We start from the raw sequence: 25,336 nt of genomic DNA, 5'->3' as shown, positions 1-25,336 counted from the left end.
TGAGTAATTACGTTACTTTGAATTTGAGAACTTAGGAGTTATTAAAGGACTATTTTATTTTATATTTCGGCGCAATTGCTATATGTTTTAGAATATACGCTACTTTACCTATCCATAAAGGTATAGTAATAACTATTCCTCTTATGCTTTATCCTTTGACTTTATAAAAGTTTGATACTTTAACGGTAGTATTTGCACTGTTCTTCTAGTCCCGTCTTACTTAGTACCTATACGTAACTAGTAAGGAAGAATCCATCAAAGTTACTCTTGCTCTTGCTAACGGGTATGCTTCATGCTGTTTTTCATGCGTTGAGATTGATGTAATTCTGATGTAGCATGTATCTTAAAAAGTAAACAAAGATATCTTTGGAAATGAGATCTATCGGTATGATGAAAGAGTTGAAAAAAAGTAACAGTACTATCAATTAAACTATAGTCAATAAATTAAATTTTTTACGCAAAGTAACTAAAGCTAACAAGGTATCAAAAGTCATTCACTAATTAATCACTGCTGCTGAATGCTAAATATTTTCATTGGTAAATGTGTTAACTTTTGCATAATATTGTAATATTTATATATTGCATAATATTTGTAAGTGTTCAGCAACGCCCGAAACATTCATAGTAGTTATCAATACACAATAAATTTATATACCACTCGTTTTGTATGTATTTTATTCAATGTAAAATCTGTTAATATGAGCAAATACAACCAATGATATTTCCTGAATACGTTTATGCCGGAATTGTAAATCTGGCAAGATACAGTCTACACATATCATATGAAGTTATGACTTACATTCGTCACTAACGTTGGTATACATAAATATGCACAATAGTGAAATTTTTAAATAGAATTTCATTTATGACTTCTTGTGTTACATTAAGCGCTACAATATGCATGGTTCTATAAGTATATGAATTGCTAGAGCTCGAATCAATCATTAAAAATACTGATTATCGTCTTAAAATATTCAATTTACATGATATAAAGTTTCAGACATAATTTAAAGCTATCATAAATATAACAGAATCTACTAAACTAGGGGGAAAATATACTTTTTGAGAGGAAGCCATTCACTCGAATTCTACTTCTACACAAAAGTAATAAACGCTACAGTAATTGAACAAATTCTAGTGGTAAATTTTACTAAAGAAATATAAATAAGCATGATTTAGTGGAGTGAAATATACGGTCTAGATAGATTACAAGGTCATAAAATTCATGATAGATAATTAGAATTATTGTTTGTGTGATATCTCAAACTGGAAGAGGACTTGATACCATAGCGAATTGGAAATTCTGACTCTCAAGACATCCTACAGAGTATATCATTAATACACAGTTTTTGTGTTTAAGTTAATTCCAGATATTACAGACATTTCCAGAATTTAAAGGGTTTGCAAGTTTTCATTCTATTGAATAGGCGGCAATGTAACATCAACCTCATTGGGCTTATTATAGCCATCATGTGCAGATTTATTCTTCGAATCTTCATATACGTATCGTAAATTCTCTTGGGATGCTTTATCGTGCGTATAATGAACATCATTTGTTTTCTTCTTAAGACTACCATGATGAGAGCGATGCTTCTTACTGCCCATTAAGCCACGTGTACTAAATTTGCTAGATATCAGCGACTTACTATTGCTTTTAGATGATTTCATGCCCTAATTTAGGTATTCGATAAATATTTAATTTCAAATACGTCTACTTATGTAGTGAACTTCAAATGTGGGTCAGGTATTAATAATTACAACTAATGCCATACCGCTTGAATCCACGGATGTTCCCAAGCTTCATCGGGTTTCATGCGATACAGCGGATTCCAGCTAAAATTTTATTATTAATAGCATACTATAAGAGATTGAGTAAGCCAAGCATATGTGTGTAAACCTCTAATTATTTGAAAACTTGAGTTAAAATATCTTATGCTACAATAAATAAATATACTAAGTTTAGTTCAATGATTAGCTATGAAATACTCTAGAAAGCTACAAAAATTCGTAATGTTAAAATCCTTCCTTGATTGACATTATTATTGCTAGCTTTCATATGATATACGAAAGTATACCAATTCACTTACACGAAACATTTCTCCAAAAAGTTTAAGAACAGTTCATCGTGGCATTTTAACACGTTACATAGTCTCTTACTATTTGGCCAATGAGTCTTTCCTCTTGAATTAACAATATTCTTGGGATTACCTTTTGAGTCTAGAATCAAGAGCAATATTTTCAATTTTTGTATGTTCACTGTCATAAATGATTTGTAAAGTGAAGTAATTCCTATCAATTATTTTTAATACTAACCAAAAAAGCATGCTTTCCGATCACGATTGATTAGGATCTCACGAGGAGGTATGCCAAGCATCTAGTAGTTATTATTACAAACCGATTACTTTAAAATTTGTCAGGTCCCTTATTCATCGCGGATTATAATTTTAGGTTTATATGATACGTTTTAGACCTGATCAAATAATTTCTAAGCGATACAAACTATCTAATACCCTAAACGAAATTTAGGAAAATAATTTAAACATAAGATTCTTAAATTCATAATTTTGGCTACCTCCATCATTAATGCGAGTTGTTCTGCTTCGTTTTCACCAGGGAACATTGGGACACCTAATATAAAATTAACGGTATCATAAGTAACATTTTTCATTTCCGATAAGTTAATTAAAGAATATAGAATTACTATATATTAATTATGAGTCCAGTAAGACAATCTCCTGATTTCAGCTTAGTTTACAAACTATAACATAGCATTAGAGTAGATAGTTACTATGTAGTAAAGTTCCTAATTATGTAATTCCTGCATTTATCAGCATTGAAATAAGTACAACAATGCAACTTATTTATATCTGATCAAACGTAAAAATTTAAAGTAACCTAAATAAGATTAATTAAAGCTTTACTTTAACCTGAATATAACTCCGCAAGTATACAGCCCAAACTCCACATATCAATGGCTAAATTATATCGGATCCCTAGTTTATGTTAACAGCAAATCATTAAGGAAAATTAATTTTATCAGCCTGTACAAGCAAATATAGAATATTCACTTCGTACAGCCAAATATATCAGCATTTGCAAATGTATTGTACGTTAATAAGACAACCTAGCTTACCTAAGATCACTTCCGGTGCACGGTAGTAGCGACTTTGGATGTATTTGTAGACTATAAACAAGCAATAAATTCAAAATAAACAAAAATCTTAGAGCATTGATTTGAGATTGCTTCAAACTCCAATATTACAATGAAGAAAATAACTAGTAGTCGGATCCTCTCGCAATATACCAACATTAATACAGTTAGAGACTTCTTTGGGCCAGACTATATAATATTTCGCCCTTAATCTTTACACAACCGCGAAAAAATAGCTGAATGACCAAAATTCTATTCGAAACATTAACTAAGCAAAGTCCTTACATTAAGAAGAACAAATTTTGCCTGTAAACATAGAATAACCGCTACTTTAACAAGACGACTGCCTCTCATTCCACTCAATCTTACCTAATTCTATAATACTAATTTCATTAAAGAGCTGCTATCGTAATTTCATCAGAATAAAAATTAAACACCATTTAGTCTTTCTAATTTTAAATAAAATTTTGAACCACCCCCAAACTTTTGGCCACAAGTCATAATTATAAAGCTGGTACATGCCATGATAATACAATTCGTATTTTATGCTATTACCGATTTTATCTTCGAAGCAGCTGGATCCAAAATCGATAACTTTAATGTCCACTTTACTCCGTTTCGATAATAGAATATTTTCCTAATATTTTATAATAATTAAAATATGGCAATTCAGTTACAAGAATTCAAAGATCTTTAATTGATAACAATATATCCACTTCCGAAACTTACTGGCTTTAAATCGCAGTGAATGATTCGTTCTCTCTGCAGTAACCGCATGCAATTTAAGATAGATATTGCAAGTCTATTGAACCCAAAAAATAATCTTATAAATTCTATATCAATTTAAATTTTAATTTAATATTTCTTATCTAATCGATAAATATATAAAATGGTTCGAAAATTTCAATACTTTAGATGTTAACAACTGTAATTCTTAACAATAAGTAATGCCCTACGCACCGTCTAACCACTTCCATGCTAAAGCCTCTGAAATTATTTTTCTGAATCATTTCGTATAGATTCATCCTGCGACACAAGAAAGGTTATTTAATGTTAGGCTGATACTTTTCTGCAATATAATTAATCTAGCAAAATTAAGATGAGCGGTATGAATATCTTTACCCTAGCAGTTCAAATGTGATACAGACATGCTTCCTAAAAGAAAGAGATTAAACTAAAATTTAATAAGTGCATAAAACTGTTACTGTCTTCGATACTATTATTGACAATCTAAACTGTTAGATTAGCGATAAATTTGAGTTTTAATCTATGGTAGCTAAGGTGATGATGATTTGATATGGGACGGTAGTATTTTACTAACAGCATTGTTAAATGAATCTATATTTGAAATACTAAATTTCTAATATCCCATTATTACAACCTAAAATCGGATTTCTTATATAATTTTTACGTTACCTGAAGAAAAAGTATTCTTTCATGTGTATTACATTACAATTTCCTTCTCTATCCTGTAATGATCGGGAATAAAGAAAGTATGTCGGAAGAATGCTTTCTCATCCAATAAAGCCGGCACCATTCTATATTAGTACCGCAATAACAAGCTCGTCCTATCTAACCGTTTACAATATGAGCTTACACTTTTGCGAAGAATATCTAGTATTTTTAGTTCAACCAATGCTTGCCTATGAAACCTGTAAGATTTTAAAATATTAATAAATGCTCAGATCTGATCATTTTATACAGTCCAGCTATAGAATATGTACATAGTAACTTAAATATTAAAGGCAACTTAAGTTTAAAGCATCATTATTAGATATTGGAAGGATTGTCACTAAGTACCCATATAATTATTTAGATACCTACTGTAACGTAACTAATGATATTTATTTAATAGATATTTTACGATTCCACATGTTTCTTCAGCTCTACTGAGTACAATTAGAAGGAAATTAACCTATTAGATTAAACTTTGAAGTAAAGATGGTAATGGCATGCATTCTGTTTGTAATCTTGTGACAACTTAAGATTCTTATTCTAAGCCTTATCTACAAAGTTAATAGCCCTATTAATAAATAAAAAATTAGCAGACTGCATAGCACTACATTATTCCTTACTATTTTGTGCCGTATCATTCAAAAAATAACGATAGGTTAAGGATGTTTTGTCGGTCTAAGTCAGGTTAGATACTTCTTAACATAATTTAGGGCTAAATTATTGCCAGCACTTGTTGCATCACTAGTTGTTCAGTATTTATCTTCTTAACTAATTATAAACAAGAAATAACTCTGAATAGGAGCACAATATTACTATGGATTGGAAAGTAAATTTTAAAATATATCATTGTCCGTAGTATAACATCAGGTACTGCAACAAATTTCGCAACCAAGCTCAATACAATGAATATTATCAATGGAATCCAATGTGTTATTACAGCACAATAAGGAACTGGCTAATATAATAATAGTTTGATACAATTCATTTCATTCAGACTTTTCTCCAACTTACTTTCTTTTATTGACAATAATCTTTATGGCTACAATTGTATTCGTTTTATGATCCAGTACTTTAACGACTTGGCCGAATGATCCTTTACCCAGTAGTTCTATAATCTCATATCGATATGCTAAATGATCATGTAATACTCTCAAATAGTTTCCGTCATTATCATCATATCCTAAATATATATAACCAGTAAATTTTTTGTGTTACCCCAAGTGAAATTATTTAATAATAATAAATTGCTTTAAGCCGGCTTCTAATATATTACCAAGCTCATTAATCATAACTAAACAGTACCATTATTATTGGGCCCCCCTTCCACTCCCTGAACTTTGCGGGCTTCTGGACCTAAAAACCAAATTTTAGGGTAGTCCATGATTTCTGTTTCTTCTAAACGCGTTAATTTGTCACCAAAATTTTTCAGACAATCTTTAAACAAAAATTAATTAGACAACATTTATTAACAAGCATCAGTTACTTCATGATGAGAAATATTAAAGATTTTTAATAAAAACAATTGCTATTAAATGAATAAAATGGCATGCTCTTTACTTCATGTTTAAAACTCTACAACGTAAAATTATCATAAACAGAAACCATGATTCACTTAAAAACTCACAATCTGGTGTTAATGCTTCTCTGTCTTCGTTCTGATCTATCGGTAGACTGGGAACTCTACCACTACCGGGTTTGCCAGTATTGCTAACATAGAATAAAAATAGATCAGAATTTTAATATTATAGAAAATATAAGTGAAGCGAAACGAAGCAGGAGCACAATTTGTGCTAATATCGCTATAAATCCTTAGATAGTCTGTATTAACGTGCAATTACCCAAAATTTGTCAAGACATTACCTAGCGGCGTGTGAATCATTAGAGTTTAAGCCTTCGCTGCTTGCCGTTAGCTAATAACGTTCAAAAAAGTGATAAGTAATTTGAAGACTGTTGGATGTTATCGATTTTAATCGTTGAGTTACTACTATCATATTTAAATCTTTAGACTTACCTTACTATCCCTTATCACAGGTAATCCAATCTTCTCCTGTATAATTGTTATATAAAAACAATCAGAGTTGATAATTAATTAGCAGAGGTAACACCATTTCTATGCTAATTGAAATAATACAGGGAGAGTTATCTAGTGCATAATCATGCTATTGTAACATAGCATTTACTTTACGATAGAAATTTGGATCTAACAATTGTCCACTGGAACCGTGATTTATGCTATTAATCGAGTTAATCACAATTACATGCTTTTAGTTAAAATTTACGGCAGAACTATGTGTAGCCATTACAAATATTACTCTATTTGCTAATTTTCTTTTATTACTTATTAATTAAATATTGTAAGTTAACATTTTATTCAAAAAGGTTTTAACTTAAGTCTATTTCTCTGATTACTAAAAACTACAGAATCAACTTTAAATAAAACTAGAATCCATATATGATTCTGTTGTATCATGTAATTTTAATTATTGTAGGAGTGTTACGAGCAAATTATCAGTAAATTTCGGAGAAGGTTAAACAATGAAAATACAGAATACAGACTGCATTCATACCTTTTCGTCTTTTCGATTTCCTTTCGTCATATCGTTAGCTTGACTTAATAAGAAAAATCATTGTTAGAACAAATAAAACATAGCTAGACCAAAATCATTAATAGTGTTCTCGAAACTTTTCTTGCACACTTATTGTTAATCTCTTGACTTATGCTTTTGACGATTAGTTTATCGGCTATTGATACTGTTGGTAAGCCTTTCCGTTCCTTCTGTTCGCTGTCTATGCTTGCTCGTTTACTCAGCTATATGGTGAAGAAAATATTGTTTAAATAGTATTCATGTTTAGAATTTTTTATTAATTGAAGGTAAAAAGTCAATCTTTTGCTCTAAATTGAATAAGTAGTTCATTTTACGATTGGTATTGTAAAGTCAGTGTGCGCTATCATTTATATTTCAAAAATTGGCAGCAAAAGTAAGATTTTCTGCTTATTAATAGTTATAATTAACAGTTAATTTGATGTTCTTAGTGAAGGTTGAAGGATGTAATAGAAGCTAAAGGCTCACTAATTAGAAAAATTAATAGCACTTAGGCTAATATTAACACTTCATGGAGAGGGAGAAATTAGATAAATTTTAACCCTCTTATTGGCAGTATTTACAAGTTCATTGTTTTAAGTCGACGATTAAAGCTCAAACTATTTACCTGATATCATGTTCAAAAGGACAAATTTTTTACGCTAAAAAATCTCCAATAATGGACACAGTTTACGGGTAGAGCTAAAGTAGATGTAATGTGATGTAAATGCATACAGCGTAATAATGTACAGTGCCAGCACTTCAGACGTATTTTTAAAATTCATGTCATCGTTTTATTAATAGTCAAGAAGACCTACCAGTAATTATGTACAATATAAAAGTAAATGATGGAATTTGCTACTATATTGGGAAGAGAGACGGCTTCTAGTTAAAAGTTTATGCTCAGCTAGCGAAGGCTTACATTTTTTTAAAATAAATCTCATTTAAAGGACCAAGGAATGTTATATTAAAGTACTGTATTTACTGGTGAAAGAATTTCTCAAGAAGCAGTGAAGATTTAAAATCACTGCAGTTTCGAATCCATAGCCTTGCCCTATCTTTCAGTATAAAATTACACAGTAGGAAAGAAGAACGCACGCCTGCTTAAAAGATTAGTTATAATCGTCGCTATATGGCTGTTAATCTCTAAAATTTGATAATGCCAAATAGTGTCTTGTCTGAAAGAAATGGCAGGAGCTGATATAAATTATTTATCCATTTCTGCAGTACCTTCTATTTGCCATTAAATATTTACTTTTTAATCAAGAATTTACTAGAACCTGGCAGTAGTATTGATATATATATATGAATAGAGATGGTTGAATATGAAATACTGTAGCTATTGAAATTGTGTTACTCCTGAAATATGTCAACATTTACACTATTGGTAAGAAAACTTTTTCGCTTCAAAGCCCGTTTTCAAAGTAAACCAATAATAAATAATATGATCTAATTTGTTAGTTTTAACGAAAGAAATTTTACCAATTATATTACGGGAAAATCAATACGATAAACACTGAATCAATGTACTCTTATCGGTAGATGTTATATCGCTTCCATATAAGAAATTAAAATAATTCGTTGCTTGCAATTTTAAGCTTCATATCATTATTCTAATATCTCTAGAACAATTTTGAGCTAATTTTTAAAATAACTTCTCTATACTAGACAGATTTTCAATTATGTAATTAACTTACATAAGAATTCTTCAAAAGACGAGAAACAAACGGTGATGAGTAAAGATACAACGTTTAAGTAAAATAAATTTTTTCCGCTACGATAAATTTACGGCTATAAAATGGTTTTTCGCGGAGTTTTTAGTAGGAAACTATAATTATCGTGAAAAATTATAGCGTTTAATATTGGAAATGAGGACAACGTCGCCAGACACCACCGTAGGGTGCAAGCAGTGGTCACTTAGAAACCAAAATGGAACAAATGTTTACATCCCAGTATGCCCATAAAAACTACGTGCGCTGCGCTGGATACTATATACAACAAGGAGTGGAATTGTTTATCCTTTATATTAGAAACTTGAACCTACTTTAGAAAAAAAGTTGATTGGTAATTGACGTGGTTTTCGAAAGAACCTTACAGGCTGATTTTCAGATGCCTTGTCTTGGAGGTTTTTCCTGCGTTAATAAAGCAAATATTACACTTTATATTTTTAAGTGTAAATCTATCAGCTGCAAATATAATGATGAAACTAAACAAAAAATGAATTTCAAGAAAATTACCACATACTTAAGCGAAGTAAAGATCAAAGTAGACATGTTGTAAAAGTGAAAAAATGATGGTATTGTTTACTTAGTTAGTATTGTTATTAGCCAGAGTTATGACAAAGACTTATGGAGATTTCGTTTTTAATCTAAGACAGTTTGGACTCAAATCACTATATCGATTGTCTAAAATGTGATTGACGGATGTATAAGGAGAAAGAATAATAGTCAGACAGAAAAAAATAGTCTTAGCGTCAACACAATTACTACATTATGGGCTTATTGATCTCATTCATACGTAAGACGCAGAAAGACAAAACCCAACGGATAAATGACGAATTATATCTATCCTGCTGAGTAGCTTTCAATCAATCTCGTCCTAACAACGGCAAAGTATTTCTATATCTATAACAATAATTTATTTTTTGGAAGAAGTAAAAGGATGAATAGATAGTAGCGTTAGTAAGCAGGAGCTTTGTTCGTTAAAAGCAAAAATTAAAGTGTAAATCGGTTACCTGCTGTGAATCTAAACAATGATTTTCTATTGTTGAACGGAATAATTATCTTTAGTATCTACGGCCTTATAAATGGTTCAAAGGCCTAGATATGAATATAAGTCATGCTATATATATGTCTAATCTATAGCAACGTTCTTTAATTACACACTAAGTTATTGTAGCAGCCTCAGCTTAGCGTTATTATTAATGTAGTTAAGGCATAAAAATACTGCAAAATTTGCTTAAGTTCTCTGTTCTGGAGATATCAATTTTCATTTAGAGTAAGTAGGAAGATATAGTCATGTAAAATAAACACTTAGAATCTCTAATAACTGAAATAAGATTCCTAATGACTTTTTTAGGAAAAGACATAATTAGTAGTAGTAACTTCTTATGAAGCATATTGCACTTATCGATTTATCGAATAATAATTTCAACTTCACTTTTGAATTGATTAATAACAGCTTACTTTCCAGTATTTCCGCGCTCAATAATGTATCAAAAGTGTCACCTTAATCTATACCCCATTATAGGCATTATTTCTATCACGTAAATCGATAAGTTTCTTGCTGTATATGAATTAAAATATATCCTCGCAAAACAGTGTAATAGTTGTCACTTACTAGAAATACTCCTAACTTCTGTGCAGTATTTTAGAATGTAATGTCTTAACTTTACGTTCTTGAAAATTTTAACGCCAATCAACGGTATTCCAATATTAGATTAAATTAAGACTTCTAGTCTCGCAGGAAAGTCTCGATCTACTGTAATAGCTGTGTAATCGCATCTTGAGTGAATTTCAGTACTTAAAACTGGTTTAGTTATCGAATCACTCGCCTCTAACAATTGACCAAATAAATACATAAAGAAACTCCACTAGTACGGTACTAATTAAGATCTAGTCTAATAATTTTATATCTATTGCGTTAGCAATAAACTAACTCACTCAATTTTGTTACAATAATGTTACTCTATTTTACTTAAGAGCAAAGGTACAGTTTAATACTGCTAATAAGCATTTCTTCGTATGAACACATTTAATTCCAATTATCAAGCCCATAGATCATAGCATTAGTTGTGATTTACATAGCGATTCCTGCCTAAACTCTTTATTCCATTGAATGATACTTCATATTTTTTACACTTTTGTACGTTATCCGTATCGTATTTGGGAAAAGATGAAGCTTACGATTTTAAATGTCAAACTTATTAAAAATAGTCTCTCTTTTTTAATAATATTGCCTTTGATGATGAGAATTTAATACAATTTGAAATAGTACATTGTTTGCATTTACATTTTAGTGAAATCGATTGAATAATTGAAACAAAAGTATTAGCTAAAGCTGCTTCAGGATGCGATTCTACTTATACACAGCCGTTGCGCAACATGATAAAAAGTATTAGCTACATAACTGCATTATTCGATTACTAGTAGTAAACGCATGATTAAAGAACAAATGGTACAGGGGATGAATGGGGTATCAGGTATTGGATGTACCTTTACCTGAGCTAGCTACAATAAGCAATAATTGATATCCGTGCTATAATAAGCATTAATCTAATGTTAATAGGACCTATCATTCACTAGAAACGCAAGCACAAGTCCCACCGGGGTAATCTATTGCAATAGTGTTCCTGCTCTTTTGGTAATGTATCGATCGTTAAATTTTAATATTAAGTTGTAAAGATTAAGGGTTTCAACGTGAAAATTCAATAGGTAGGTATAGTAGATATGTCGATGATTCTATTGACCGTATAACCAGATGTCACATCAGATGAGTAGGAGTAGCATTGCTATGCGATTTATTCTGTAATCTCTTTCAATCATCTTTGCTTTTAAATATATAATATTTACGTGTTATTTATCTAAAGATAGTGTCTTACAATGTTATTATACTGACAGTTCAAATATTGTTGAAACTCATAGCAGTAAAGTACGATTGTGAAGTATCAAAATTGTCTCCAATATTGATAATTAGAACTAACAAATAAGCCTGCCATACTAGGATCTCACGTCATTTGATATCATACTTTAAGTAATAAATTTATCTGAGTTTTCTATCTTTGGCGTTATCAATAAATGAATTAAACATCAGTTTACGTCATCCTGATAATTAATTTAATTATAAAGAAATTTTAAAATTGTAAACGTCTACGCGATATCATTAATTATATATCTAAACACATTACTTGAAGTAATACAATTTTCCATGCGGCTGACAATCTTAAACAACAATAAAGTCCTTCCAAGCTAAGCGTATTTCAATTATGTAATTATTATTCGAGTGACTATTACGTATAGCTGTATTCGTATACATCCTGGATTTAAGAGCTAAGTAATATTGTACCGTATATTAACTAAATTCAATAAGGTTTGATAATATCCAGAAATTACTTTAAGCTACTAATATTCTACGGTATGTTGTTGAAAATTTTTACTGGTTTATTTTTAATAACACCAGTAATTGATGTAAAAAGCTTTAAGCATACGGAAATTAATAACTTTAAATGATTTTATGAGAAATTGAACTAATGCTTCGCCATTAATTAGATTTCTGATATCAATGGCAACTTAAAATTCTACCTTATGTGGAGTCATTACGAAAATAAAGTTAATTAAATTAAAATTTATCCGTTAATAAATGCCGCCATAAATAGTAAATTGAATTTATAGTGAAATTTTACTACGAAGCGATGACAAGCGGATCATACTGTCAGTTTCGATTAACAAATATCTACAGATTTCAAGCACTTCCGGTAACGGTGTATCTGTAGCTACATTAAAACTAAGTAGAGTTCAGAGCGATTACCTGTAAATTTCATTGAATATAGAAATTATTACTATTAAATATAACTTTACAGAATGGTTTTTAAATCATATCCGTAGCTGTCAAATAGATAGTTGCTACAAATTCTATCATAACACACCAATATGATAAATTCAATTAGACAAGTAGATTTAATGAGTAAAATATTCAATAATGCTTAATTAGTTCTTGTCTTACGTCCCGTCTTGAAGGAATTAAGGCTACTGGAACTCACAAATGGCACAATAGGGGTTAAAACTCATTCTTTTAACATCAGATCATACGTAACATCCAATCTTAATGTCATACTTAAGCGGACTTAAAAAGTAATACAGTAAACTTTAACTGCAATTTCACAACTGTATAACAAGTAGTTATGGATTATAGTAAGTTCTTATGAAACACGAAATATCCATAAAGATGAAATAAAAAAAGACTTCAATCTAGAATATGTCTTGTTTAAAGTCGCAAGCGATGAAAGAACTTACAAATGAGAAGAAAAAAAATTCAAGTATTACTACCGAAAATTAATCAGTGTTGCTGCTAATTCGTTCTTACGCGACTAAAGCGCAATTATAAAAGTATAGAAACCAGCAAATAAAAACAATCTAAGATCAGATATGTTACGACTTTACATAATACGGTGCGGTAAATTTCTAAAACTATACAATACGTGTAATATATGAAACAGACCTTGATATTTAAATTTGTCTTAAATAAATTCATATTAATTTGAACTTAATTCTTTATGGAGATATATTATGACAACAACACTAACTGCGTAGAGAGGGAAGCTATATTCTTATGAAGGGCTACGAAAATAAAGTTTAGGGTAACCTAATGCTAAAGTCTATAAACGAATCGGCATATTACACTCATAATACGGGTATTATAGCTTATTACGAGTACCTTTTAAGAAGAGATCTACTTAATTATAGATATTAAACTAGACCAGTTAGTATTTGCATACGCAAGTATAATCATTCGTAGATCATGCTATGGATCAGTTTGCAATAGATGTTTTCGTAGTTTTTATTTACTGGAGAACGTAAATAACATAAAATTTTAGAATTACGATTATCATTTATACGCTGAAGGAGTCTCCCTAATTAAGTATTGTCTTTTACGTAAGTACATGCTGCATAAAATAAAGATGGCGGGCCTAATGTAAGTTAAAACTTAGACCTTTCAGCTAAATAATCTTAACATCAAATTTCTTGAATGTCATGATACTTTCAAGCAACATTAATATCAACGTAGAGAATATACTATGAGGCGATAATTTCATTGCAGGAGCATATAGCAACATTTTTACCTGCTATTCTAATACTTATCATTAATTTCAAATTAGAAATAAGAAGTCAAGTATTCTGCTAGAACCAGCAAGATTGTCTACGTTCGTTTTTCTATACATCATCTAGATAAGCGAGATATATAGTGGCAAACTACCGAGCATCTTCATTATCACTGTACAGTACTGTAGTCTGTTACTAACAAATGATAACTTGGATAAATGATAGCGAAGATTTTTTTCTAGCGTTTAACAATCCCAACACACGAAATTACTTCAATCCCCAGTAGGTTACATAATATATTGAAAATAACTTTTATTACTTCAACTATCGTGCATTATAATCCCAATTTGCAATTTTTCATACGACTACGATAACTATTATAATCTATATGCTTTCAAACTGCACAATTAATTATGAAAATTTTACAGTTGAAGTAGTTGTATGCAAATAAAATATTCTTACCTTTGCTTAGACGGAAATGCAAAGTTTTTTTACTATTGACACTTCAACACACATTTTAATTTAACTAACAAATTTGTTGCGGATCGGTTACAAAGGACGTTTGCAATACGGTTACTGTTAATCAGATAGAGCTTACTGAATAGGTATATAAAGGTTTTATTCACCGTAAATATAATAATTTCGATAGCAATTGATTTTTATTACAAATAATGGACATTAACTGCTACAAATTGATTTAATTAAATAATACCCTATGGGCTATAGACTAGTAATACTACCACTTAAGCTTAGGATTAGAATAATGCTTTCAATTTCTATTAAAGAATGAATTACCTTATGACCGCACTAAATCTTATAGTTATTTATTAGTGCAGAGAGTATTGTAAAAGAAGTAAATAAATCCAATTACTCCAGAATAACTGATTTACATTAAAATTAAATCATTTATTTAACCTTCGAATTTAGATGGAATATGAGATCATCGTAATTTATGAGCTCTATAATTAAATCACTGGTAACATATTTTAAATAAATAAATTTAAATACATTTTATTAAGGACTAATCGAGTATGTTAAGCTTTATTCCGGAGTTCGAATACCTTGAATATTGATACAAATACACACAAAGTGTCAAACAGATTCCTTGATTCCATGTACTCTTTACTTAATCTGTTTCTTGGTGGCACTTTCACATTGATTTAGTGATTAGATACGCATATACTTGGGTCTACTAAAATCAGATTTATTGCATTCTATGCCAACTATTAGCTGCTAGAGAGCATATCGAAGTATTATTAATATTCATATAAATGCTATTCAATTTTTAAATGCGAATCTTGCTACTGTGATCAATAAATTCACGCAGTAATCAGCATATTGTAAGCGTGATTAAGTAAAAATACTAATAATCAAAATAATATATTTGAGAAATTGACCTTTAACCGTCGAGACAAAGTTCTTAAGCTAGATTCTAGTTAATCAAAACCGCTAACTTCTATGCATGTAAAAAATAGATTTAAAGTATTTCTGATTATCTACAACGGCAAGTAGCAGTTAAAGTAGGTTACAGCTCAACAGCTTTATCGATGTGTGAGTTTATACAAGGTAGCTTATTTGACATCGATATTAATAGTTTACTTAATGTGAAATACTGATAATATCAATTTAATACTCATAACTGTTTAATGAATGATAAACATTTTCGTGTTTCCCGTATCGGAGCAAATTGAGTTATCATTATTACCGCAAGATGATTTATAGGAAGTTTATATCTAGCCTTGATACCTTTATAACATCAAACCTATTCTTAATTAAGATCCATTTTCTAAGGTTCGATTAATAATTAATAGGTCAGGACTAAGAGAATTTCTGCTACAAGAATTTTGCTATCCTATTTGCCATAACAATAACTGCAAAAGAGATCTTCAATTCGCCTTATAATTTGAAGTAGTTCTTTACAACGCCAGCGTAGTACTGGTTGAAGAAAATCTTTCAGTTCGCATTTGGATTTATCGAAGGTAGACCTAAGACAGTACCCACAGAACTCTTAGAGGATACTGTATTAAATAGCCTAAAGCGGAAATACTAGCAGTATACCGGATACAAGATTTTTTAGTTTGCGCAAGCACTTGCTCCGTTTATACAACTATTGGCCAAAAATATCAAACCTAGATTGATATCGAAGAGAACATATATTGTGACGTCATAGAATAATTCATCCAAATTTAGAAGTTATATTTCCAATTTTCTAGCGCCAATAAATCTAGTGAGAAACTTCTGTTAGACTAGTTTAAAATTAATATTTCAATCTACCTATATCTAAATAAGAAGCTACTCATGACTCAATATACTATCATCTGCTAATATTACAGTTTAGGAGATCGTAGTTATGACTAGCTTCTGCCCTCGACATTTCGCATGATCTTGTAGGAAATGAAATATGAACATAACCTATAATATACTCATTATGGTAATTTACTATTGTGACAGTTAGTACTGCAAATACTTAAAACACAAAGTATATCATGCCTGATCTGGTGCAATCCAAATATTTATCTTGTAGTCTAGATAGATCCTATAATGTAAATTATATAGATTTATAAGGCAGTATCATTTCTACTTAATGCCATTAACCTAAATTTTTCACATGCACTTCTCAATTTCCTTTAATACATACAAATAGCTCTCAAGTATACTTGGTACTTGATACTACGAATCGTATCTGTTCAGTCCTTTCTTCCTTTACGTTCTAAAATTGCCGCAATATATGCTTGTATACACAGTATATATATATATATATACTCGATATCTGAGGATTCAATAAATGATATATTAAATAAATTCTCCTAGTTTCAACTGACGTCATCATGGTGACGTCAGTTGTCATGGCTACCATTTCTACTTCCATGAACTGTATCTTCCTAACAATAATCTTGCTGTATATTCTATGATGTAATACTATCACGCCTAGCTTCCCGTTCAGGATATAGAGAATAATTAAAACTTATTGTCAATCTCAGACCTTAACTGACAAACTTTACTGATAAGATACGATAGCGTATTAGGTAATTAAAAGCCTACAAACCATTTTAATTAAACGGTAATCATACATTTCTCTTATAATATTGTCAATCTCAAATTACTGTACTACGTTGATAAATATATCCCTATGTATGTTTGTCCGAAATAATGCTGTAAACTTAGGATTAAGTTCTCTAATTAAAGTCAATTATAAGTGTGATTGAACTTACAATAATAGTATTAATATCTTCCAAACACTATCATTAATTATTATTTACAGTATAACGTTAAAACAAAACTTAAAACATTTCCTAGCTATTAATCACGAACAAATTTTATTACTTTCAGAAAAGATCAATACAAATAGATCGATTAAACCCTTAATGTTAGCAATTTTACTGAAACGCATTCATTAAAATTAGTCGTTAAAATTAGCCATAATGCCAGCAGCAACAATCATTACTCCTGATAACCCAATTTCATCCGCTAGTATTAAAATCGTTCGATTTTATTACATCTGTGTTGGATGTATCTTAACTGGCATAGCGACATTTATTACAGGAATTATCGGGGCAGCCGTAAATTACGGTAATTTTGCTGCAAGTGCTGGAACCGGAATATGGACCTCAATCTTTGTAAGTAATCAGAGTATTTTCAGTATGGTATAATTAAAACACAAGTATAGGTTATGACTGCTTATTGTTGTCCAGGACGAGATTTACTGTTACATAGTAAGTTCCATTTTGAGTACATCATTGCCTTATTACAGTATTAAGGCAAAATTAATATCAATTCATAATATTACTATAAAATAATATATTCCGTACTAGAGCTGAAGGACAACGTAATTATTAATCATAGCCACCATATTTACCCTTGTTGTACTGTCCTCAGCCTCTTGTACGCGTATATGGAATAAAATATCAATTGTAAATTCTACCATAAACTTGTCTTAAAATTAAATTTTTTAGATAACTGAAGTCTCTAATTTTAGTATAATTATCAAATTCAAAATGTTTATTTATAGTCTATTAGAATTAATGCTTCATCAATGACTATACTATCCTTTTCGGAAATTAAAGAGAAATGAACCATTAATTCATACCTTTCTCAATATCATATAGATAGAAAAACTACGAATAATTTTGCTTTGCTTCGAATCAATTTGATAAATATACTCATAAAATTTTTATCTTTAATTATTACGAGAGAATTTTATTTGGAGCTACTGAAATAATTACATCTGTATAGATGTAATTAATACTCGTATGGTTCAGAATAAAGCTGCATTATTTCATTAGCTACGGGATACAAGATGATCATCTGAGTTAGTCACTATAATTTGCTCGATACTGATGGTCGACAAATAGCGAAATAGTGTTATAAAGGTGATTAATCTTTATTTTTTGACCATAACTCTATTGAATTTCAAGATGTCATCACGATAAAAATCAGTTTTTGGTTTAAACTTTAAGAATTAATTTGAAGTTTTAGAGATGGTTGTTATTCCACACTTGCTATACGGTTTCTCCCCATACTATGAGTATTACCGTAATTAAAAAAAATGGCATGGAACGAATTTGTTTTCGAATATGGTTTCTTTCCATAAAATTAAATGAAGATGCTAGTAATTCATGATGACTATATTATTCGAAATTGAAACCTCTCAACCCGCTGTATACCTGTTATACGCATGCTACTCGTGAATACGCCTTTTTCAACTTTGATGATCACAGTTGCATACTTTGTCAAGTGGTAGTAATATCATATACACTTTAAAATCTTTCAAGTCACACCTGCAAAAACATTAAAATATAAAAGCATGGAAAGAATTGCTACCGCAATGATTTTTACTGCAAGAAACACAAATATTGGCATCTAAGATTCAATTGCGACAAAAATTTACATTATTAATCATTAGTTTATACTATCCTAGGCTAACTTACATTATCAATAGTTTTAATTTATTGAAACTCTCATTTTATAATACATCTTATAACTTATTAGTCACTTCAATAAATAATAATTTAATAATTAGAAAACTAGGCCAAGATTTATTATCAGATTAGAGTTACTTCAGAAACACTAATAATTATACATATTACCATTTATAGTTTATGTATACTATAAATACAGCATGAATTTGTATGTTTATGTATGCGTATATAATTATTGTAAATTTATTTATCTTCAAGTAGTAAACATTTAGATGCTGAATTCTAATTAGCTACCTTTAGATCTGCTTATCAGTTATCTTAATTTTATACTTATGGTTATCGCCAGGCTTGCAGGCTATTGCATCAATATTATAACGAAATACTTGCGTCAACGTATACGTTTAAAAATTCATCTTTCCAAACTAAGTTACATATTTCTTTGCATAAATCATATATATGTAGGTCATTGCAGCCGGCGGTTTAGGCATTTTAATTAAGTCTTATTCCAGAAATGATGTTTTAGTAAGTATAATTTATTAAAACTTGATGATTTTATTTATAGAATATTAGGGTTCGCTGCTACCGTTTTTGATTACGCTCTTGTTGGTCATTATAGTTGCTCTTTGTTATCCTTCGCTTTTGCCATTATAGTACCTATTGAACTTATATGTTAGACAGATATTTATTTAATTTGTAAGCTATCAAAATTGTTATTCTATCGATGACTAATTAGCCGATTATAACTCAATATTGAATCTACAGCTTACTCCACAATCAATTAATGTGAGCCAAGTTTGGTGCATTGTAATTTGACTAAAAATTCTTTACTTCCCTGCATTGCTAGTTGCCATTAGGATAATATTAAGAGCTTGATATAATGTATTAATTAAAACTATCGGTATAGTTATACTAACAACCAGAAATTTAAAGTTATTGCTACTAATTTCATCTAAAGCACCATATGTCATAGACCCATGGCACTTACAGTTATGCTGCCAGTTATAGCAGGAACTACTAAAAGAAGAAAGAAACGAGACTATCAACGGTTGTTGACTATATCAATCAATAATGAGGAGGCTGGTTGTTTTACTGACCATTTCAATTGAATCAGATATCTGTAACGGCGCACTATACTATCTACAATTGATATCCAAATTGGCTGCTAGGTTGGTTTTTACAGTATGGTATACGGTTACATTCTTACCGTATATTAGAATGACCGGGAAAATGATAAGCCTCCTCATTATTTTGCACTGACGGCCGTAGCAGTCCCGTTTCTTTCTTACTTATTTAGTAGCTCCTAATTATAGTGATACGAATCTATTTACTATTTAATTGAATATACTGAGATAAAATTTATGGATATATATGATATTGCTGACAAAAGACCAGTTCTTTTCGTACACATTTTATAGAAATATCACAATTAGATAAGCACAAAGATTACAATCACGTAAATTATAGTTTGTTATCAATGGTTATCGAATTGCTGTTTGTAAATGTAAAATATTGATATATCATCAAATGTTTAAAAATTATATTAACCATAAATGATACCATCAGACGCACTGTCCTGAAATCAGTAAACATCGTCACAGTAATATTTTTACAGACAAAAAATAGAAATGCACTATATTTTAAATTATTTGGTCTTAATTTTAATGGATATATGATAGCCATACGTAAAGACACGACCTTAGGCGTACCGATATATGTATTAAAAGGTTTTCCCTCATTGATCATTTTTTGATTTAATATATGTTTTACTCATTTCAGTTAAAATTATTTCTCACGACGACGATCTTAGCGGTTATGTTTAGTGGACTCATGATTATCCTGTTCATAGTTGCTCTTTCTACATATGCACATCCAGCCTCAGTACCATATTCGGCCGCAGCTATAGCTTTTGCAATTTTCAATTTACTGCTGACAGGTAGACTGTGCAAGATATACAGTGAAACCATACAAAGCATAACTGCTGTAAATGTAAGCTTTACATCCTATAATTGCTTCCTATCGTAATTATGGTAACACCTAACCCCGCCTTGCAATATTTTAATTTTATGAAGTTTAATAATAACACCTTTTTCTTTAACAGGCCACACGAAATAATATTCAAGCAATCTCAACCCAACAATCAATGCTAGAGCTACTTCAGCAAACGAATCAACAAGCGACAGCTATACCACCTAGTTACTCAAATGAACCTCCTCCAAGTTATGCTTCAAGTGTTACAATGCAAAATCATAACTCGAATGTTTTTCATCCAAATTCAGCATTTAAAACGACAACTGTTGGGAGCCAAAACATACAGCTACCGAATATTCCTCAAACTCAACCACCACCGTATTAATACAGCTAACATTCTACAGCAATAAAGTATATCTATGACTTTAGAAGATATACTATATCTATAATAAATAAAAGGAATGAGCTATAACATTCTTGATTAAATTAATTTATTTACAGCTACTAAATATATGATATGTTATGTCACTAATCGTAACGAATCACTTTTTTTTAATTGTAATATTTTTGACAAAATATTCAGTGCTTCTTAAATATATATAGTTGAGATGAAATAAACCAAGTCAGTTTACACTATGAATATTATTTAATCCATTACCGCTATGAATGAGAGTTGCAATTGCTCCACACAATTAGCAGTCATTAATTGCTATAAATAGTCGAAATTTTTAATCTGACTCAAGTTATCATCTTCTTGCTATCTTAGATTTAGCATATACCAAAGCTATTAATATTATGAAAAGCATTTATCCGTCAGAATTTCGTCTGATCACCTTTAAAGTTAGTAGATAGCTGACAAGCAATTGTAGCAATGCTATGCTAATAATCGTCTTTCAATTTCTTTTTCTTTGAAGCAAAGCTCGTATTTTTATAAATGAAAATATTTCTTAATTTAAGAATTTGAATGTTGACTGAAGATGTCCACAAATGTTAAATTAAAGGTTATTTTATGTTGACTTTGCAATAAATATCAGCTTTGATTAATAACATTGCATATATACATTAACTACGGACTACTATAGAGGCAATATTTTAATAATCGAAATCAGCATGCGATTGCACAATATGTGGCGATCTCAGACCAGATGAATCATGATAACCTAGCTAATAAATTTAGAAATCAATCGAGAAGATAGAGTAACTTCTCTAACACAAGAAATTGCAATATTTTATAAACTTAGTACTGAATGAGCGATGACAACAAGCTAATGAAATTTGAATAATTCTTGCAATGCATGTTGTCAGCTTTTAACTTATAATTCTAATAAGTGTTGAGTATGATATAAATTAGATTATTGACTTTCTTTATTCTTCGACTAATGTTGTGCAGTAGTATATCATTTTCGCAACTGGAAGGCTTAAATTGTACTATGGTGCCACTAAAGCTTTAGAATTCAACTCCTGTAATATGTGATAAAGTTATAGATTGAGTAGATAATGCGAACAAACAGTGATGAACTCAGGATTTAAATACAATTTTCTATGTTATGAAGGACCGTAACTCCTAAGATATCTCCTTGTATTCCCAAGCAGGCATGGGGTACCGTACGAATTAAATTCGAACCATCATGTGATGAAACTGTGACTTTGCAATGGTTATTTTACAGCTGTCATTCATTTTCAGGAAAGACATTCGATGATGTATCACAGCTGCAGCCTAGACATCGTGTGGCATTTTCTATAACATTGTACAGTACATAGGTCTGTTTAAGGTCAATGATCTATACTATGTATGGATGTATATCCTAATTCGAGAGCAAAATCCAAATTTCTGTGATGATTTAACTGAAGATTTCAAGATGTTAGTTGTTTTGCAATCATGTTATAAGAACCAGTAGCTCCTTTATCAACTAAAACATAATACCCACAACAAAAACGATACATCAAGTTCATAGCATTTTATTATAGTAACGAAAATCTTAAAAACATAATTGAATAAATCAGTAACAGTTTCTGTGCGAATGTCGGCAATATACACCATATCTTAAATTATAATATATAACATCCTACTAGACCTAAATGCAAAGATTATTAGCAAGTGTGCAGTTAGCGTTACTTGCAATTACATTACAGAAAGGGAGTGCAAAGTGATACATTCTATTATGTACTACCCGCAATAAATAATCGAAACAACTACTTACGCTTACAATTCACCTGCAGTTCCAGTATCAGCATTGAACTCCTATGATCAACATTGAGTTTTTAGTTACCATATAGTACAGTATCTTGAATTATTGATGCAGAATAATATCGTTCATGAAAAGGTTGCGCTGTAGCTACCAGTCGATAGTGATACCTCTGCCACTGACTCGATTCTAAGGGACTAATCCAATATTCTACTAACAGATATCTATCAGTTTGCTAAAGCTAAAGCAAAGATATAATTAATGGCACGTAAGCCAATATTATGACGAGAAGTGTAATCAAATAACTGTAGCCACTGCAGCGTCACACTGGAAATGTCTACACATCATTGATCATTACTTTTTCCATATCGATAACATTATTGCTTCTCTTTTTTGTAGAACCACTTTTTCGGTTAGGTCGAGTGGATTTCATCTGTAATAGCTAAGGCGACACAGTGGATTAAAATCTTACACGGAAAGGTTCATATCAAAAATAATAATGAAATAGTGAAGAAGCAAGATTAATCACGATATAATACATCCATGTTGTAATCACCTGAGCTATAAAGAAACTGATACACTTGTAATAATCAGGACAAAGCCAAGTGCCATTATGCGAACCATTCTCGAATCTTACAATCCTTTTAAAGATTGCACCGGATTTCTGCGACAGATTGAATAATACCACAATCACAACAAAGACTAGTTTATGACAAAAGGTAATCACAAATGATAGAGACACTTAAGGGTACGAGAAATGCACGTTACAATAGCTAGTAAACGTTGCATGACTTACGTTGCAAAGTTCTGTCATCATCCGTGGTGGTACTAATTCGTCAGATAAACCAGACAAGAATAACGTAGGCACACGTACACTTTTTACGATACTCTTGGAATTGAACTAGTGTCCACATGAAAGTAAAGATAAAATTAATACAATCTATTCTAACATTATACGTATTGCCTATTATCCATTTAATAGTGGAAATAGTGTTGTAATGCATTATACTAAATACCTTATTTCGGAAGCAAAACATGGGGAGCAAACGTAATGCACTAAATAATACTTCACCCATTGCAGGGATACTTGTGAAACTATTCTCTACTATTAATCCACGTATAGCATCCGTATACAATTGCTGACAAGCTAAATCAATACCCACAGCACCACCAAGTGATCTTCCAAAGACTATAATCATGCTAGCGTCAATATCAGTTCTGTCGCGAAGATATTCAAGTCCTGCTCGAGCATCTAACTTTAGGCCTAAGTGTCAAAGTAAAATATCGCCAATTTCAATAAAGCAATACATAAAGCACCATAATGTGCATTTTAGTTGTCATTTTGAGTAACTAATAATTCATCTTTTTCGGGCTACATGACTATTAGCCGAGTAATGTATCTAAAGTAAACTACTTGTCATCAATCCTATTACAAACGAGTACACATTCTTAATCTACATAGAATCTGGTTGCTGGTATGATGCTGTAGGCTGTCGACTAAGCGCCAACTTACCATTTTCACTTGGTACTCCATCACTTTTACCATAACCTCGATATTCTAACAGCATGACATTGACTCCACAATGATGATATAATTCCCTAGCAAATGGCAATCGATGGCCAATATTGCCAGCGTTGCCATGGATAAACATAATGGTCGGCGCAAAAGGCAACCGTACCGGCGGTTGTTTAATGAAAACTGCATTAATACGAACACCATCAGCAGTCCTGAGATATAAATTTTCAGATGGTAACCCAATTGTATAAGGCTGCTGGACAAACATACGCGATGATGAAGGTTGATCAGGGTAATAAAGTAACGAATCCTGATATTGATATAATGTACCCAGTATAGCTAAGCAAAGGAGGAGAAATATTGTAAAGTCACCATAAAACCAATAAGCCAACAGAAGCAGCAACAATGCTGCACTACTACTACGCCATATACTGTGTATAAAATTAGTTGCAAAATGGATGATACGATCGATGAAAACAAATCCGTGGCGTCTCATTTCTTTCAAATGGCAAATCCAGAGTTGTGTAAAATTTCGATTAGTTATGTCGAATAGTTGATCATCCTGGTTCTTCCAAGATGATCTTGCAATTTGTTGGCCAGAAAATTCAAAAGTGTTCCATCAAGGTAAAATCTCTCCAATGCAATTCCATCTTTTCCCCCTATACCTTCATCACAAGATCAACGACAACGCTGTAACATCCTCATAAAAGGAAGTTATCCTTAAAATAATATAAATAAAAG

The 25,336-nt window shown here is 30.8% G+C and overlaps 3 protein-coding genes across 3 annotated transcripts; 1 reads left to right on the top strand and 2 right to left on the bottom strand.

Moving 5' to 3' along the window:
• Positions 1 to 1,760: 1,760 nt before the first annotated feature.
• TRIADDRAFT_33914 (uncharacterized protein) lies at positions 1,761 to 6,041 on the bottom strand (the record flags this gene model as incomplete). Its single annotated transcript, XM_002118252.1, has 14 exons — positions 1,761 to 1,833; positions 2,088 to 2,217; positions 2,314 to 2,374; positions 2,573 to 2,628; positions 2,928 to 2,993; positions 3,134 to 3,184; positions 3,707 to 3,788; positions 3,881 to 3,953; positions 4,112 to 4,177; positions 4,274 to 4,306; positions 4,568 to 4,620; positions 4,749 to 4,803; positions 5,618 to 5,786; positions 5,909 to 6,041. Coding segments are annotated over 14 exons (1,101 nt in total), but the record flags the coding sequence as incomplete, so codon positions are not given.
• An 11,387-nt stretch (positions 6,042 to 17,428) lies between these two features.
• TRIADDRAFT_62340 (uncharacterized protein) lies at positions 17,429 to 21,278 on the top strand (the record flags this gene model as incomplete). The annotated part of the gene is made up of 3 exons (XM_002118267.1): positions 17,429 to 17,623; positions 19,388 to 19,447; positions 21,024 to 21,278. 3 exons carry the CDS (start codon positions 17,429 to 17,431, stop codon positions 21,276 to 21,278), a joined length of 510 nt encoding a protein of 169 aa, XP_002118303.1.
• A 1,043-nt stretch (positions 21,279 to 22,321) lies between these two features.
• TRIADDRAFT_62339 (uncharacterized protein) lies at positions 22,322 to 25,091 on the bottom strand (the record flags this gene model as incomplete). The annotated part of the gene is made up of 5 exons (XM_002118251.1): positions 22,322 to 22,354; positions 23,636 to 23,743; positions 23,876 to 23,980; positions 24,096 to 24,343; positions 24,593 to 25,091. The coding sequence occupies 5 exons, from the start codon at positions 25,089 to 25,091 to the stop codon at positions 22,322 to 22,324; spliced, it is 993 nt and encodes a 330-aa protein (XP_002118287.1).
• Between the last annotated feature and the right edge of the window lie 245 nt (positions 25,092 to 25,336).

This window comes from Trichoplax adhaerens, genomic scaffold (genome assembly GCF_000150275.1).
Source record: "Trichoplax adhaerens TRIADscaffold_41 genomic scaffold, whole genome shotgun sequence".
Taxonomy (NCBI): Eukaryota; Metazoa; Placozoa; class Uniplacotomia; order Trichoplacea; family Trichoplacidae; genus Trichoplax; species Trichoplax adhaerens.
Note: the sequence above shows the minus strand (reverse complement) of the source record. Positions and strands in the feature narration are given on the sequence as shown.